Source organism: Perca fluviatilis, chromosome 19 (assembly GCF_010015445.1).
Source record: "Perca fluviatilis chromosome 19, GENO_Pfluv_1.0, whole genome shotgun sequence".
Lineage (NCBI taxonomy): Eukaryota > Metazoa > Chordata > Actinopteri > Perciformes > Percidae > Perca > Perca fluviatilis.
In genome coordinates this window covers 36,415,708-36,434,347 of record NC_053130.1, presented here as the reverse complement: position 1 = coordinate 36,434,347, position 18,640 = coordinate 36,415,708, and the positions used below count along the sequence as shown (strand labels likewise).

Genomic DNA, 18,640 nt, shown 5'->3' with positions numbered 1-18,640 from the left:
GCAACAGGATACACTGATGTCCAAAAGAGTTCTTGAGGTCAATGACAATACAAAAGACCAAAGTTCCCTTTTATTCTGCCTCCCCACATCTAAAGCAACACAGGGCCCACTGTTTGCTGTGCTCTGTAGTGAGAAGTCATCTTAGGTGATAAGATCACCTGATTGTTAAAACCTACTACTGTACAGCCTGAGACCCCTGTGTGTGCTGTGGTGATGATGTGATGTATAATAGCTGGGGAGGCTTAGTGGAACAGCTTCAGATAAGCTGATTAAAGGGATATCACGCTGATCTCCTGGCAGGTAGACACCAGGGAAGAGCACTCTCGCTGTTTATATGAGCTCAGGTTTTGGCTCACTTTAATTAGAACAAGTTATACAACAATGACTTTCTAGCTACAGTACATTCATCACCATGGAAATATGCACTTAATTTGATGCATGGTTTTAGGGGAGATGAACAAACACTAATGATGTTTGTGGATGCTTAGCGAGTCTTGCTGGAGTCATTAGTTCAACAGTAAATTGTCCCAATTAGACAGTTATTGCTCTAGCATCATCAATCACTGAGAGACTCAAATCAAATGATAAGGCACACCAAGCATTTGTCATGCGCCTGTCATTTGTCATGCGCACAAATGAACAATAAGGTCATTTCAAAAAGCAATGACAATAGTACAGTAGTGTGATAGAAACTAAAATTTACTTAATATTTTTATTATTAGGATGGACTATTTTCTGCCATGCTCAATGAAAGTAACGCCATCAGTTAGTTGCACTGACCACCCACTCAATATTTTTGGGGCTTTTTAGTTAAGGGTTTTTTAGATATAATTTCAACATGATTCTAAAATAGCATGGAGAAAATTTGAAAGAATGCACGGCCACTCCATACAGGCTTCAGGATCTGGCATACCCAGGCATAGATCATAGGAACCTCCAACTTGGATCAGGAAATGTTGTTAGCAGCTGGATTAAACAGCTTACATTAAACAGTGTAAAGTGTGACTGTATTTCCCTGGAGAGGATTCCAACAGCGGCTGCCAACGTCAGATAAACAACACATATGGTGCGTTCACTTGAAACTCGCCAGCCTTTTGGTGCATTCATAGTTATTGTAAAATACCCTTTTCCCATCTGGTGCTTGTTTTTGTTGTTTAACAGCAATTCACTGGTGAAATAATTCATTGTTATAAGTTATTGTTATTACATTATTAATCAAACATTTAATTTTGACCATATGGCCTTAGCAATAAACAAGCTGTTCTTTAATGTCACATCTCAGTTTAATATTCCACGGTCCTCTTATTTCTTATTTTTACAATTAAGATTTCTCAGGAGTCTTCTGACTGATCATCCTTTAGATTTTTTAATCCATTTGCAAAGTCTTGTGGTTGGGTTTCAACATTATGGAAATTTTGACTGTACTTGGAATAGAGAGCTTGGGACTTATTGTTTTCCACCATATTGTAATACAATATAAGCACATCTGACTGGTGGCCTGCTCTGCTGGCGACCCAGACTAGTGCTGCTGGTGCATATATGACTTTTTAAAAGTTTTTTTTTTTTTAAATCGTTTTTTAATTGTCTAACTTTTACTGGTCTGTGTCGTGTGACTGCAACTAGTGTAAGCTGGGCTAAACACCATGGCGACGTATATACAAGGACTTTGGGGGAAGTGGAGCTTCTGCTATGTTCCACCAGAGGAGCACTGCTGTTCCTTTGTTTCATGGGATCCTGCTGATCTGGAGGAGGTAAAAATACAACCGGCAAGAGGCAGACAACGGAGGAGAGGCAGAAGAAGGGGAATACGGCAGCACCTCCGACAACGAGGAAACAGACCACCGCTGCCCTGTGCATGTATGATACTCAATAACATAAGACTGCTGAAAAACAAAATAGAGGAACTCCATGTTAACAGCAAGGTGTGCTGGGAATACAGGGAATCAAGCTATATGGGGTTTACAGAGACTTGCCTCCATCAGGATATTTCAGACTCTCTCATCAAGCTCGAGGGTTTCTCTCTCAGCCGGGCGAACAGAACAGCACTGTCAGGGAAGAGCCCAGGGGGTTGGCTCTGTCGCTTTCTGAATGACAGCTGGTGTGACTACTACACTGGGACGGAGACTGTATGCACAGCTAACATGGAACTATTGTGTCCGTCACTGAGACCCTTCTAGCTTCCTCTGGAGTTTCGAAATGTTTTAATCTGTGCGGTGTATGTTCCAGGGGGGACGCGGCAAAAGCTGCAACTAGAATGTTCACCAACGATTGCAATGCACACCCAGAACCTCCATTTTCATTTTAGGGGATTTGAACGACTGCAAACTGGAACTATCCCTCCCTGGATTGTTGTTGGTGACAAGAAAGCTTTAGATAAATGTTATGGAAACATAAAAAATACTTACACTGCAAAACCAAAGCCCCCTCTGTCAAATTCTGACTATAATACTGTCCAGCTAATTCCTACCTACAAGACTGTTCTTAAACTAGTAAACCCCAGAACAAGACAGCGACTGTATGGGATAGAGATCGCATGGAGACACTTAAAGGATGCTTCCTCTGCACAAACTGGGACATATTTTATAATCTGGAGATTGATGTGGCCACTGAACACAGTGTGGTTACCAAAAAAATTAGTAGTGTACCCCAACAATAAGCCTTATGTAACTAAGAGTGTAAAGGACTGCATCAACAGGAAAAAGATAGCTTTAAAAAATAATGACCGGTGAAAAAATTATGCAAAAGGAACTCAACCACAGGTTGAGGGATGCCAGGAAGCATAACAAGGTCATTTTAGAGCAGAATGTTCAATGAACTCTAAAAGCTGTGGTACTATGAGGGAAATAACCAACATGAACACAACTAAGAAGCACCTTATTACTGATGATCTGGAAAAAGCAAACAAACTGAATGACTTTTGAAAAACATGATTTTTTTTGTAATAATGTAATGTAATACCTTTTAACGGATACATGTTGTAGTATTGCGGTTGACCCAGACAGGATTCAGTTCATTCTTAAACATATATGCACTAAAAAATCCACTGGCTCAAATGGCAATTCAGTGCTGCTCCTAAAGGCATGCACTCACTCCAGCTTGGATTCAAATACTTTTCCTGCCCTCTGGAAAGAATCCATTATAGTTAAACTGAGTATTATGGACTTTGTCCCTGATGCAATGACGTCTGTGACGTAACGTCCCCGTTTTAGTCATAGGTGGCACTTTTAAATTAATTTTTTTATTGTTCTTCCAAGTCATGGCAATCAGGCAAAACATAATTAACACACATCAATATCTATTTAGAACTATATTTCCCCAGAAAATTCCATAGACTTTCATGGATAAAGTGTGCCTTCTCTAATGCTGGATTCTCAAATTAATTTCCCCACTTTTGGATCTAGTTCACTCCCTGCTCGCAATGTATTCAAGTTTGTAATAAATCTTTTTTGCCTTCCGGCTCAGCTCTCTTTTCGCCAAAATGGTGCAGTACAGAAAATGCAATACCGCCTCTGCTGCATTGTCCCCTCACTTGAGTACAAGACCCCTAGGTACTTGAACTCCTTCACTTGGGGGTAAGGTCTCCGGTCAGGGTGGAGATATAATCTCTCCACCTATTCCTGAGTCTTTCCCAGAGGCCTTTTCCCCAGCTGGACAAGCCTGGCAAAACCACCCTAGGGAGGGGCCCAGGGGGCATTCTTACCAGATGCTGAACCACCTCAGTCATCTCCTTTCCACGCAAAAGGAGCAGTGGCTCTACTCCGAGTACCTCACAATGACGGGGGTTCTATCTCTAAGACACGCCAGCCACCCTCCTGAGCAAACCCATTTCAGCAGCTTGTAGCCGCAATCTAGTTCTTTCGGTCATGACCCAGCCTTCATGACCATACAGTAGCTGAGGGTACTGCTAGGTCCTGGAGATATTGAATATGACAAAGGTATATTTTCATGTTGTACACAACATTGGTGGCCTGAGTGTTAAACCTCAGCCACCACCCGGAGCACCTCTCTCCAGCCCTTAATGACTCAGTTTAGAGAAGACTAGGGGTGTAACCGTACACAAAAGTCAAGGTTCAGTTTATACCCAAGTTTAGGAGTCAAGGATGCATTTCTTATTTATTTATTTCAAACAGACTGTTCAAAGACAGACAAAATCCTCTTGCTGGGTATTGAGGTAGCATTTGGCAGTTCTTCCAGCTCCATTATTTCATTTGCGCTAGCCAAAGTGTGACTGACTCGCACGCCAATCCACTTGTTGTGCTAACCTCGGCACATGTTGCTAACGACGTGCAGCTAAAAGCTTCTGGCAGAACTCACATTTCTGAACGTTCCACATTACATTAATCTACTTACTGTGTATTCTGTGTGCAGTTGACTGTGACCCCTGTACCGTGATGGTTCACTACAAATACACAAACCCTTACAGCCCTAGAGACAGCTTTGTTTGGTAGCAGACTTGACTTGGCAGGGTGAGAAATGATTTGTTGTGAGGTGCTGGTTATGGTGATCAAAACTGAGCAGAAGTGAGAGACATCCAGACTGACTGCACAGTGTGCACTGAGCTGAGCTGGCACAGCAGAGACATGGCAAGCTGTGTCAGGTGGGAACAACAGTGCAACAATTTATGACTTGGCTGTGAGTTTTTAATGGAATACAGAGATGATGTACCATCTCATTTGTCATCACCTGCAGAATACCGTACAAATAGTGATTTGGGCCTTTATTTACCTCTACTGTGGTAGTCTTAATAAATTCAGTATGATGTACATTTCCACAGCACTGATCCCATCGGCAGATTCATGTCATACTCACCACTTTGCTACTCACAGTTCTGTTCTCTTTAATAGTTTTTATTCAATAATTATTTCAACTCCCTTTAACTTTTGTCATTAATCAGTATAGTGAATAAAACAGTAATTATGTTAGAAAAGAAAAATGGACTGTGTTGTACTGATGGAGTCGGTGCTGAATTAACCATGTAGGCCATTATAGTAGGTTAAATGCCTTTAAGCAGCTTAGATGGCACAATCCATCACTTTATTTGTTGACTTTTAATTTGAAATACATGCAGAGAAGGTTACGTTTTATTGACAAAGGCTTTGAAGCAATGGCAAAAAGAGATAACTATTAAATAACTATTAATGCTTTTTACCTGGCTTTTATAAGCAACTGGCCTGAATTTGTTTGCGCTGACCATTTCCATTAGTTGTGACTAGGTCATTATTTGAATACACACTTTTTGGGAGTATTTACAGTACAATGTTTTGCAACTAACATTTCAATATACAAGTACACTTAAACATAGACAAACTATTATACTAATATATTGGAGAACTTCTTACTTCTACGGCTTTGAATTTCTATATATCATAACGTACATATGATACAATAACATACTGCCCAAACAGGAAGCAAAGGGAAGCTAGACTGACCATAAATTTACCATATATACCAGCCATAACAACTCCAAGGCAATAAATTAACCTTCCTAACATCTTATACTTTCTTTCTGACCTGGGATTTCCAAAATCCATATTTTCCTTTACAATGGACATGATCCTTCATCTCTCTCAACCTGATTTATGAGCCAATCAGGCTGTGGACAGGGATCAGACAGATAGACAGTCAGACAGATGAGACCTGTGAGGATATGCTGTACGGTAATGCCTATTGGTCTTAAGGTGGGACCTGGACATAAGTGGGATCACTGAATCCTGTTTGCCCTCCAGCAGCTGGTGGTGTGCTGATCAGCTGTAGGAACCCATTTTCTTTACTGACTGAACCCTTTGCTGGTTAAAGCAGATGGCCGGCCACATAGAGCCTGGTCCTGCTCGAGGATTTTTCCCGTTAAGGGGAGGTTTTACCTGCCGGCAATCACCAAGCGCTTGCTCATGGGGGAATGTTGGGTCTATGTTAAAAAAGTGTTATGAAATAACTTCTGTGATTTTGCACTGTATAAATAAAATCCACTTGACTTGCTGATTGAACCCTGTGCACTCTGCCCAGTCTGGATCAATGGAAGTACAGTTATTGAATAATTGCAGGACAGAGCAGGATGTCCCTCGCATTCTGCTCTCTGCGTGTTGCCGTTCACTGTGGGAAACAAACTTGTAGCTAGTGAGCTACACGCTGACAATGTCGAGTTTTGAAGAAAATTTGGATGGAGAAACAAGGCCGGTCTGCTTGGTTCTTTCAGGGAATGATTGTAAAGATCTACAAAGAATATGTTTAGGAGCATTTCCTCTCTAACTGGGATGTTTTGGGACTGATTGGTGGGATTGCTGTGGATGAAGTACACACGGAGATCCACTGGTAAGAGCCAATGAGGTTTAACCATGTATCAGCTCATTTAAATAACTCACGTCACTATACTGGGTCAACAGCTAACTTCATGTAATATTGTATGAGGTGTTTTCTTTTGCGGGGTGCAAATATTCCACCAAAACAAGTTCCTTCCAGAGACTATTTAGCAAAGCCACCGTCGCTGCGTCCGGAGTGCTATGGGCTAAGGTCTGGCAATGCTAGGCTACACTCGACCTACTAACTCTCAAACCTTTTCTCTATAACAAGATCTGGAGAACGTCCATAACTGTTTGGCAGTTATATATTCCCTTGATGATGACATTCTGTAAGCTGATTCACTTTTATATTAATGGTTAAGGATCATATAGACAATGTCTTTTTAAACTGCTGTATGAGTGAAAAACTCAGGTAATAACTGACACATCAGCACTAGGTCCAGATGGTTCTCCAGGAAAGCGACAGTTGTCATGGATCGATGAAGACAGCTAGACATGTGACAACCATCTAACCAGCCTGCAGATTCCTGGATCTACATGTAGGCTGGGAAGATGCCTGCTCACAGAGCCAGCAGCTGCCTGCAGCTTTTTATCCTTTGCAGTAACAATACAACAGTAACAAGCTCATTGTTCCAACTGAGATCCCAGCTGGAAGGACGCATGATAACTACGGTCCAACTTTTCTGAAAGTGATGAGCACAAAACAGGCCAAATACCACATGTCAAACTATTTTTTTTTTTATTGATATGGACAATGAATAGCATCATTAACTACAATATGGATGATTAAACAAGCTGGAACTACAGGACATTTATTTTTCATTGTTTCTGAGATAATTTATAATAACAAATAATGTATACTGTTTATTAATCACCAGTGGGTATTTTTTATATATATATATAATGATATTTTTATTGCCAAGTTAGCATTGTTTGAGAGGTCTGTGTTATGACAACTTGACATTAACCTGAACAACATAAAGTCATAAATATGTCATAGCAGGCCTAATTATCAAACTTTAAGAAACTATCTATCTTTATAAGTTAATATTACATTAAACTGTCATTAAGTGGTTGGTTCTTACGTTGGCTGTCATGAGACCATTATGATTGGGTCATGAATATTTTTCCTTGACCTCATCCCCTACAACAGTGGTGCAACGCCGACACACGGTCCTCGTCTTCTACACAACTCTGTCTCTGCAGCGGTTGTAGCTGACCAGGAACCTGCAGGCAGCTCTTCCAGCTCCGCCATTACATTTGACTCGCACGCCAATCAGTTTGTTGTGCTAATCCTCAGCACATGTTGCTAATGGCATACAGCTACAAGTTTCCACGCGGAACTCGCTTGTGAACTTTGGTTCCACTTTTTGTACACCCAGAGCCGGGCAGCCCTTTGCACGTACACAAAATGAAACTTGCAGGTTAAATTATTTATCACAGAGCTCTATAGGTTTTGACTATTTTGAGACATATGACTGCATCCATAGACTATAGGCTTATGTTTAGCCAGATCTAATTTTCTCCGCAAAGCGAAAGCAAATTTAGTTTGATATGTTATTTTCTACATTTTATATTTTTTGTATTTTCTTCAATTTCTAATTATTATTATTTCTTGTTAATGTTAATAATATTTTAAGATTCCATAGAAACTTTTTTTAAGATTAAAATATTCGATTCTAGAAAATATTCTATTCAATTACTATTGTTTGCATTTACCTCATTACATTGTGAACACAAAACGTTGGATGAAGCGTCCGGGTCGGAAAAGTGAAGCCAACGCTGAAGCTCCTTAAAGCTGCATTCTCTCTAACTTCCAGCAGGGGGAGTCTCCTTAAAGCTGTATTCTCTCTAACTTCCAGCAGGGGGAGACTCCTTAAAGCTGTATTCTCTCTAACTTCCAGCAGGGGGAGACTCCTTAAAGCTGCATTCTCTCTAACTTCCAGCAGGGGGAGTCTCCTTAAAGCTGTATTCTCTCTAACCTCCAGCAGGGGGAGTCTCCTTAAAGCTGTATTCTCTCTAACTTCCAGCAGGGGGAGACTCCTTAAAGCTGCATTCTCTCTAACTTCCAGCAGGGGGAGACTCCTTAAAGCTGCATTCTCTCTAACTTCCAGCAGGGGGAGACTCCTTAAAGCTGTATTCTCTCTAACTTCCAGCAGGGGGAGTCTCCTTAAAGCTGTATTCTCTCCAACTTCCAGCAGGGGGAGTCTCCTTAAAGCTGTATTCTCTCTAACTTCCAGCAGGGGGAGTCTCCTTAAAGCTGTATTCTCTCTAACTTCCAGCAGGGGGAGACTCCTTAAAGCTGTATTCTCTCTAACTACCAGCAGGGGGAGTCTCCTTAAAGCTGTATTCTCTCTAACTTCCAGCAGGGGGAGACTCCTTAAAGCTGTATTCTCTCTAACTTCCAGCAGGGGGCGGCGACTCTGTTTGTAAAAAGAAGTCATGCTACGTTTACACGTGGCCGGCTATTTTCATAAACGGAAATTTCAACCTCTCAGTTTTCAGAAAAGTGTTCGTTTATATGTATCCGTGTATATATGCCGTCAAGCGCATGCCTGACCTGTAGGTGGCGGTGTAACGAGAAGCTCAAGCCCACGTTAGCCAATCAGATTCCCGACAATAGCAACAACAGCAACCAATCACGTCCTCTCTCTCTCTCTCTCTCTCTCTCTCTCTCTCTCTCTCTCTCTCTCTCTCTCTCTCTCTCTCTCTCTCGCCCTAAACCTCCATTTGTCTCAGTTTACATGCAAACGTGCAAACAAAGTTTTCCAAAATCTCAACTTTGGCCGGAGTTTTTAGAAATAATTGTGATAAAAACTGAGTTTTCACGTAAATGAGAGGCCAAACCGCAGGAAAATATCTGCGTCTTCCCTTCTTGTAAACGGGGCCTCAGTTTCTATAGAAGCCTATGAGAAAATCAGCCTATTTATCACTGGATTTATTACCTCAGTAAACATTATGAGTTTATAGACTCAATCGCTAGTTTGAAGTCTTTTTCAATACAGCATGATGTTCATTTTTTAAATGATGGTCCCATTTATTCTAAAATAGAGGATAAAGCAGGGGATACCTTAGGACCTGTCAATCAGAACAGAGGCTTAGTATTTGCTAACCATGCTAACACTGGGGACGTTAAAGTAGACACAAACTTGGTTTTGGATGTTGTCCGTGTTTTCATCTTAAACTCAGACCCTCTCACTATGTATTCTCCCTTCATCGAAGTTAACTGGAACATTAGGTCGCCTAAAAATGTCTCTTCAGCTTTTGATAGGACCTTGTCGTTACCAGCTAGCTGGTACTAGCTGGTAACTTAAGGGAAAGTCGGCAGACTAGGGTTAAGGTGTGGTCCATAGACTGAAACGGGCTGATAATGGGGACACAGCAGCGGACTAGAGAATGCAATTAAAATATTCCCAATTAATTATGTATTATTTTACCTGCTAACATTTAGAATGTTTATTTTTAGGACCCAATCCATTCATGCGTATGTCTTGGTCCTGGCTGTGTTGTGTATTTTGCCCTCTGCGTGACTCTTCTGCAAATATGAGCTACTTTATAAGAGCTGCAGTGATTGTGTAAACCCAGCCTGGTATTTGAAATGCGTGCAGTAGGCTAATCAGAGTTTTATGGTGGTGTTGTATTGGTAATGTTAAGTGCAAAAAAAAAAAAAAAAAAAACCCTAATAAATCTCTGTTCTCTTGCTGGCTCGCTGACTGGGAACCTTGGTGTTGGCGGTCGGTACTATGAAATAAAATCCTGCCGGCACCTATGCACAGTTTCATTATGTTTAACAATAGACATTTGTAGTTTACTGAAGGGATAAAACCGTGTCCTTTTTTGCTGCTTTTGGCTGAACCTTTGTAACGATGATGAAGAAAATACCAAACAATCAACTAATTGCCTGTGGACACTCTGGCACACATTGATTGATTACACTGATGTGTGAAGATGAGGGTTTCTTGGCCAAGAGACAGACAATGCATTGTGTATGGTTTACTCCGAACAGGATCTGGTAGTCTTAGGGAGGTATGACCTAATATACAGTAATGTTATCATGTGGGCAGCACCAGACTTCTCAGTATAGGAAAGAAAGACTAAGACTTTCTGAATCTGGCAAAACTGCCAGATGAAAAGATGACTGCTGTCCGCTGAGAGAGAAAGGAATGGATAAACAAGGATCAAGCCGAACCGCCACGTGGAATTGACGACGTCTGAAGGTTGCCGCCCTCAGAGCCGTCCGGTGTGGCAATGTATTTCAGGTGTTAATGAGTTGATGACAGATGCTTGATGCTAAAATCTGAAATAAGAATTAATAAGCGTTGATTAATAAGCTTTAGACCAAAAGTAAGATCTCCCATAACACTTATGGCAAACATTAAAATTCATAATCCTAATTGTCCATGCCATCCATGCTTTTAACATGCTGAAAGTAGTCACTGTGGTAATTGTAGCAAACCGAGTGAGAGGAGAGCCAGTTTCTCACCTTTTAATTACGGTCTTCAGTTCCACTCACTCTCTTCTAACTTACTCCTCTTTAATTAACTGACTTGTGTCTGAAAAGAGTGGGAGCATCCAGGCAAGAGAGGCACAAAATATTTGCCTCAGCAGGACAATTAGACAGGGTTCTGCCCCTGGCCGAATTAGCAAAACAGACTTGGTCACATAAAAGCACACCCTGAGTATGGTCTATCTAGGTGCATAGAACACGCACCGGGCACAGGGTATGCAACTCCTCTGTTCCAGGGAGGCAAAAGGAGGGGGACAGAAGCTCAAAAGCCATAGAGCAATAGGCTGTAGGGATAACATTAGGCAAATACCCGCATTCGGTTGTAACGCAACTTTGGAACCATTCAAAGTGAACTGGGTACAGGAGGGATGCACAGATAAAGCATGAAGGTCGTATACACGCTTTGCAGAAGTCAAAGCGAGAAGTAGTGCAGTTTTATGTTGTAAGAAATAGACTAGAAATAGACTCAATAGGCTGAAATGGAGGTCCATTACAAGCCTTAAGCACCAAAGCCAAATCCCACGAGGGGACACTGAACCTAACCACAGGCCTCAGCCGACGGACTCCCTTCAAGAAACGCATGACGAGAGGGTGGGCGCCTGGCATCACCCCCTCTAAGCCCACATGACAGGCACATATAGCTGCTAAAGAAACCTCAATCGTGAAAAAGGAGAGTCCCTTGTCCAACAGCTCCTGCAGGAAGGTCAAAACATCCACAACAGAGCACTGAAATGGGAGTATATTTCGGTCTTGACACTACTGCTCGAATGGCCACCATTTATAGGAATATAGGCGTCTAGTGGATGGAGCCCTCACACTTTGGATCGTTGCCACCACACTTAGGGGCAAACCCTTGGCTATTATATTGGACCTCTCAACAAGTAGGCATGCAGCTACCACAGCTCTGCACGCAGATGAACCACCCCCCCCCCTCCTGCTTGAGAGAGAAGGTCCCTGTGGAGAGAGAACCAGGGCCTCGCCGCCAGCAAACTGATTATCTTGGCGTACCACGACTGAATGCATAAAACATTTCCAAATGGAGCTCTCTCTCCCACAGACAGCAGTTTTTCTAACCTGCCTAAAAGCAACTCACTACATTCCTGTTTTAAATTCCTCAATTCATGATGTCATTGATGGAGAAAGCCAGCCCAGTTTTTCATATGTGCTGCCGATTGGTGCTGCCAGGAGTAAGCCCTGACTGCAGTACGCAGATAGAGGAGTGGCTCAACCTGGGTGGAGCTAAACGTTTGACTCCGCCCACTTGCCCAATAGCAACCGAAGAGGAAGAAGGAGGGGAAAACACAGGACTTTCACCTCTTAATACATCCATGCTTTCACCCCAGAGACCGGAGCTCATTTCCCACGAGTCACGTTTGCTTTCCCCATTGTTGTTTTCCTTAAAGGGGTGATAGAATGATTATATAGGGTATTTCACACTGTTCCTTATGGTCTCCTAATGGGGTATGTAACATTGGTTGGGCTGAAAATGGCCTGGTTGATATTTTATTGGCCCTTATGCATCCCTGTGTTTTGGCCCTATTTGTAACAAGAGCTTTTCTTCCAAATATGGTATGGTCATGAATATTTAGATGAGCTGCGCGCTGATTGGTTGAGCGACTTGCCATACGCACATATTAGAGACGCGTGCTGATTGGTTGAGCGACTTGCCATACGCACATATTAGAGACGCGCGCTGATTGGTTGAGCGAATCCCCAATACACATACATTAGAGAAGCGACAGAATCTCATATTCCAGACACTGCAATGTTTCATTACCAAATTCACTTCTGAGACTTTTTTAAGCGAGAAATCAACTATATAAAGCTGAAATATGGGCCGTTTTACAAAATTTGATGACTAATTGCAAATTTGGTAAGACGGTCGGACTTTAGAGCTAGAGCTCCACCAGTCGCGAGGCGGCAGCCTGCTGGGCTCCATACCCAGCGCAAAGTCACCCTTTGTGGATACTGCATACGGGGCTCCGCGGCCAGCTGCCGGCATAACTAATATATTTACCGGTTTGAATTTACGTCCGCCACTTTGATTTTAAGGCATTTTTATGAACGTGAGGCGTCTTTGTAGGACGAGCAGCTGCTTGCAATATGTCCCATTCATTACAGTGGGGAAATACCGCAGCTAGATAGCTACACTGTCGCCATAACTAAATTATATTTACAGTTTGAATTTCGTCCACGCCACTTATATAACATCATTCCCCAATGTCTTATAAAGCTAACCGTTGTGTGTCCGATTTGATTTTAAGGCATTTTTATGAAACGCAGGCGTCTTTGTAGGACCAGCAGCTGCTTGCTATATGTCCCATTCATTACAATGGGGAAATACCGCCAGCTAGCTAGCTACACTGTTGCCATAACTAAATTATATTTACAGTTTGAATTCTACGTCGCGCACTTATATAACATCATTCCCCAATGTCTTATAAAGCTAACCGTTGTGTGTCCGATTTGATTTTAAGGCATTTTTATGAACACGGTGAGGCGTCTTTGTAGGACCAGCAGCTGCTTGCTATATGTCCCATTCATTACAATGGGGAAATACGCCCAGCTAGCTAGCTACACTGATACGCCATAACTAAATTATATTTACAGTTTGAATTTCGTCACGCCACTTATATTACATCATTCCCCAATGTCTTATAAAGCTAACCGTTGTGTCCGATTTGATTTTAAGGCATTTTTATGAACGCAAGGCATCTTTGTAGGACGAGCAGCTGCTTGCTATATGTCCCATTCATTACAATGGGGAAACACCGCAGCTAGCTAGCTACACTGTCGCCATAACTAAAGTATATTTACAGTTTGAATTTCGTCACGGCATGAATATTACAGGTTACTCAAGGTCTTACAAAGCTTAGCTAACACTTGTCCGATTTCGGATTTTTGTGAATGTCAGAGTTAGGAGGAGGCTAGCTAGCTCTCATCGATGGACTCCATCTCACCGCGGCTCTATCAATGAGACTCGCGGACAAGAGGCGTTTATTTCCCCAATTGTTTGTTTAAATAACTCAACACACATACCCATTATAAGATTTACTGGAACCTGCGGGCTGCGGTAAAGGGATTCTGTGCATAACAAGCTCGCTGACACTGTGGTCAGGGTCGGCGATGTAGCAACCCAGGCAGCACCAACACCGGCACTAAACTCCGACACACAGTCGGAGAAAATTTGCAATTAGCCATCCATTTTCGTAAAACGGCCCATTTTTTAGCTTTACATGGTTGATTTCTCGCATAAAAAAGTTTCAGAAGTGAATTTTGTAATGGAATAGCAGAGATCTGCGTGACCTAGCTAGATTCAGAAGACTACCTGATCTCAGGTCAGTTGTGTAGCCTATGTAAATGTTGGGGCGTGACTGTTCTCTTAAGGTTCCGGATTTTGAGATGGTTGCGTAAGCAACTCAGCTTTGTTGGGATTCGCCCGTTTTCAGCGGCAGTTTCAAAATATGAGATTTTCATAGTAAAGGGTTGTCAGTGGGACTTTGAGCTTCTATGTATGTCCTATTTACCCACCGAACTGTCGTTATTCAACTATGACAGGGTAAAATCAGTTTTGCATTCTATCACCCCTTTAACCCAAACGTCTGTTGTTGTCTCGCATCCCCCAGAGACCAGGGCTCCCGCAAGTCGCGTCCCCCAGAGACCGGGGCTCATTTCCAGCAAGTCACATTTGCTTTCCACGTTCTTATTTTCCTAAACCCAACCCCATTGCTCCTTTCCATGTTTATAAAATATATATATAAAATATATAAATACAATATATATATATATTGTATTTGTCTGTTCAAAAATATAAAACAATAAAACGTTGATCTAAAAAAAAAAAAAAAAGGAGCACAAAACGGTGAAAACAACCACTGGATGGGAAAAGGGTATTTTACAATTACAGTGAATGCACCACGAGGCTGGCGAGGCGAGCAATATGACATCATGACTGTGTTTTTCAGACAACGGCAGCTCCAGTCCGGTGTTGGAGTCCTCTCCAGTGAAATACAGACACACTTTACACCGGTTAGCTGTAAACATTTTAACCGTGTTTAATCCAGCTGCTAGCTAACGCTAGGCTAACGTTACCTGCTGCTAAGTGTAGTGTTGACTGGCCTCCTGTGCGGCAATGTTTCAGTTCCCTCTAACGTCCGTTTTCGGAGCATCAGTGAGAAGCAAAGGCATCTAAGTGGCACCGAAATAAGGCACGAATAAAGTTGCTATTTGGTCCGGTAGATAACGCGCGATTAAGTTACGGCGCCGATAGCGTTACCCCGGGTTCCGGACCCCATTCAAAACGGTGATTTTAGTCGAAAAGCGACTTGTTTGCAGGTATGTACTACTCTTTGGCTGGCTCGCAAGCAAGTGTAAACAAGTGTATGCAGCGTGTCTGTTGTTTTGTTTCCGGTCTAGCTAGATCCGGTGTGGTGTTGTAGTTTTTCTAACATTACTAGTTGTTGCAACAGCATGTGAAAAAACTACAAAGTTTGCTGGGCCAAAAAGAACGTTAATCTCGCGATAAAAAAAATGTATGCCGTTAAAATGGGTTTGCGTTAACGCCGTTAATAACGCCGTTAAAATATATATATATATATATATATATATTATAATTGCTGTCCGTAGGTGCTGCATTGACATTTGAGAATGTGCTGCCTGATTTCCGCCACCAGATGGCGCCCGCGCGGAGTCAAACGTGGGGCGGAGTCAAACATGGGGCGGAGTCAAACGTTTAGCTCCACCCACATTTAGCCCAATCCCGATCTGCGTACTGCAGTCAGGTGCAATTGGCTGCCAGAGCAAGCACAGCCCGCCCAGTGGCTTGTTTGAATTTGGTTGACCAATCACAACAGAGTGGGCCAGCAGACCAATCAGAGCAGAGCAGAAAAGTGTATAAGAGGGGCTCTTTACAGTCACTTTTACCAAAAACAGTACAGGTTCAAGGAATGAAGTACATAATGTGTCTGTGTGACCAAAGGTTGAAACTACCGATAGTTTAATGTGTCAGTAGAGAACATATATACAAAAAATACAAGGAAATCATGATCATCAAGTATTTCTGACTTAGTTTTTTGGGCAATAAGACAATCACAAAAACAATAAAAAATTACTCACAGATGTGAAGGCCAGGAGTTCCTCTTCAGTCAGTTTGTGGACAGGGTTGTTCTTCTGGAAGTCAGTGCTGCAAGACAACACTCTCGGTTAACAGTATATATATTATATATTCACACACAAGTTTTATTTTCTCTGTACATTGCATATTCTTTTTATTCCTAATACTGTGAAATTTTGCACATCCCCTAGAACAGGGGTCACCAACACGGTGCCCACGGGCACCAGGTAGCCCCCAAGGACCACATGAGTAGCCCTCAGGCCTGTTCCAAAAATTTAAATTGAATTTGATTTTATCGGTTTCCCACCTTGTTAAGTCATTGTTGATAATTATTGTGAGAAATCATTAACATGAGCAGTGTCGTCACATAGATGAGCATCATTAATCATTAATAATCATATGTATCTAAAGGCAAACTGAGCACATTTGTTATTTCAGAAGAGTATCAAACTGGTAGCCCTTCGTATGACTCAATACCCATGAAGTAGCTCTCAGTTTCAAAAAGGTTGGTGAACCCTGCCCTAGAATATATCTTTCACATTCCTGCCTAGCTCTTTCATTTTAAAGTTACATTGTACATAGGTTTAATAGTATTTTGTTATATACCTTTTTATTGTAATTTTCCTTTTTATGCACCAAAACAAATTTCTTCTGATTCAGATTTTTCTCCATAGGCTTAGTCCTGTGGAGTGAATGTAATGAGCATACCAGCTCACTGCCCACACGGTTACTTATGTAGCCTATTGTTAGTGCTGGGTAAAACGGTTGTCACTTTACACAAAACCGTTTTATAGCTTTATAGCTACAAAACATCACAACAGTGCCCGTTTCCACTGGGGAGAGGGAAGTTTGTGGGGGGTCCGTAGGGGTACAAATGTCATTCAGCTGAGAGTGTGACTCCACACAGAGTTACACTGGTCAGGGAGTGGGAGGGTGTAGGGGCCGGATGGGAAGGGTCTATGTTAGCAGCTCTGTGAAGCTGTGTTTTAAGCTAAATGCTAACGTTTACCATACTCACCATCTCAGTTTAGTTTGTTAGCATGCCAACATTTGCTAATTGCCAATAAGCAATGAATGTTTGTGCCAAATTCATGGTACTGTATCCAATAGTTATGTAGTTATTTCAATAAAACAAAACTGTCAACATCATATGGCACTAGAGAAAGAGTATGGGTATCACCAAAGTCATTAGGATACATTTCAATGGACAACTTGAATGTCATATTTTAAACAAAGAAAATTTGGTGCAAAACTACAGAATTGTATAGTGTTTAATTATTATCAATTAATAAATTGATAAATATAGAAAGAAATATCTAATTAATGTAGCAAACATGATTATATGTACCACACTTCATTGCAATCCAACCAACATTGCCATTTCTAAAAGGTGCATCAAGATCCAACACAATGAGCTTCTATTGACTCCTGATTAAAGTATCCTGTTAAGGTGAAGTGCAGGTGCTGCCAGAAAGTCATGCCTGGTTTAAGGAGGTTGACTTCTTTCCAGATTTGGATTCGAGGGAGATTACATTACAGTTAGGTTTGTGTTTCCATTTTTTTTTTTTTTTTTTTTTTGAGACAGTGTTATAAAATTCCAGTAGGTTGATAATAAGCAGTTTACTAAGCCCTTTATTACTTTTCACTCCTTCCTTTACACTCCTCAGCAGCCCTCACTGGGCATAAACAAGGGAAGGAGACTGTGGACAGATGGCCAAAGGGGCCTACGGGTCCAGTTGTGGAAAGGAATTATGGAAGATTCAGTCTTGCAAAGGCTAATATGGAGATTTTCTAGATGGAGATGAAATCTATACAATATGTAAATACAACAAAATAAATCAGATCATCAGAAGGATAGCTAGTATGGGAGAAAAGATTACATTCTGACTTTCTTTCTAAAAGTGTGTTTGTTTGTTTGCTGAGCGTCCTTTGACACACCATGCAGAGGGGTATGCACTACCATTATTATTCTTTTAGATGAACTGCAAATCCTCACAAACAAATTATTCTTCTCCGCGTAAAACTCCGACTACAGCCTAAACTGTACATGGTGGGGGGTTGCTATTTTCAGGACTGGTCCAGAACTCCGCAAGGACCTCAGGCGCAAAAATTTACCCACTTCCACCACTAGGTGGCGCTATAGCAGAAAAACACGTTTGGCCCTATAACTCCCACACCGTACACCCGACATTCAAAAACCATACATCCACGCGTTCACTGGATCCAACTGAATCAGGTGATATAGGCCACGCTCATTTCCGCCTCGACTTTTATGCGTGAAAAATAGGGTTGGGCATCGAGAACCGATTCCTACTTGGAATCGTTTCTAAAATTACGATTCCATCTGAATAGTTTCTTTATTGGAATCGTTTGGAGGATTTGGTTTCAGATCTGATCATGGGTTCCAAATTTAACATGCGCAAGTTTTGGGGTTCCGTAGCAGCCAGATGCTTGTTGTGTTGCAGCCTTGGAGTACAGTAAGCGGTGCTCTAGTGTGGCTTTTTTTTTTTTTTTTACGTTGAAAAAGCCCTGTCAAACTGCAACCCACCTTTGAATCAACATAAAACTTTCCTCTTATTTGTGAAATAAGCATGTGACCCGTTTCAACTCCACCTCTCAAAGAACTGGAATCGAGAATCGATAAGAACTGGAATCAAAAGGAAGAATCGGAGTTGGAATCAGAATCGTTAATATCCAAACGATGCCCAACCCTAGTGAAAAATC

At 41.7% G+C, this 18,640-nt stretch overlaps 1 protein-coding gene across 2 annotated transcripts in view; it reads right to left on the bottom strand.

Annotated features, from left to right (window-relative positions):
- Positions 1 to 18,640, bottom strand: part of ttc27 (tetratricopeptide repeat domain 27) — a 141,599-nt gene that overhangs the window by 33,552 nt on the left and 89,407 nt on the right. For both annotated transcript variants that reach the window (XM_039783536.1, XM_039783535.1), the window contains one exon: positions 15,919 to 15,985. In XM_039783536.1, the coding sequence (XP_039639470.1) occupies positions 15,919 to 15,985 (67 nt within the window). The remainder of the gene's footprint in view (positions 1 to 15,918; positions 15,986 to 18,640) is intronic.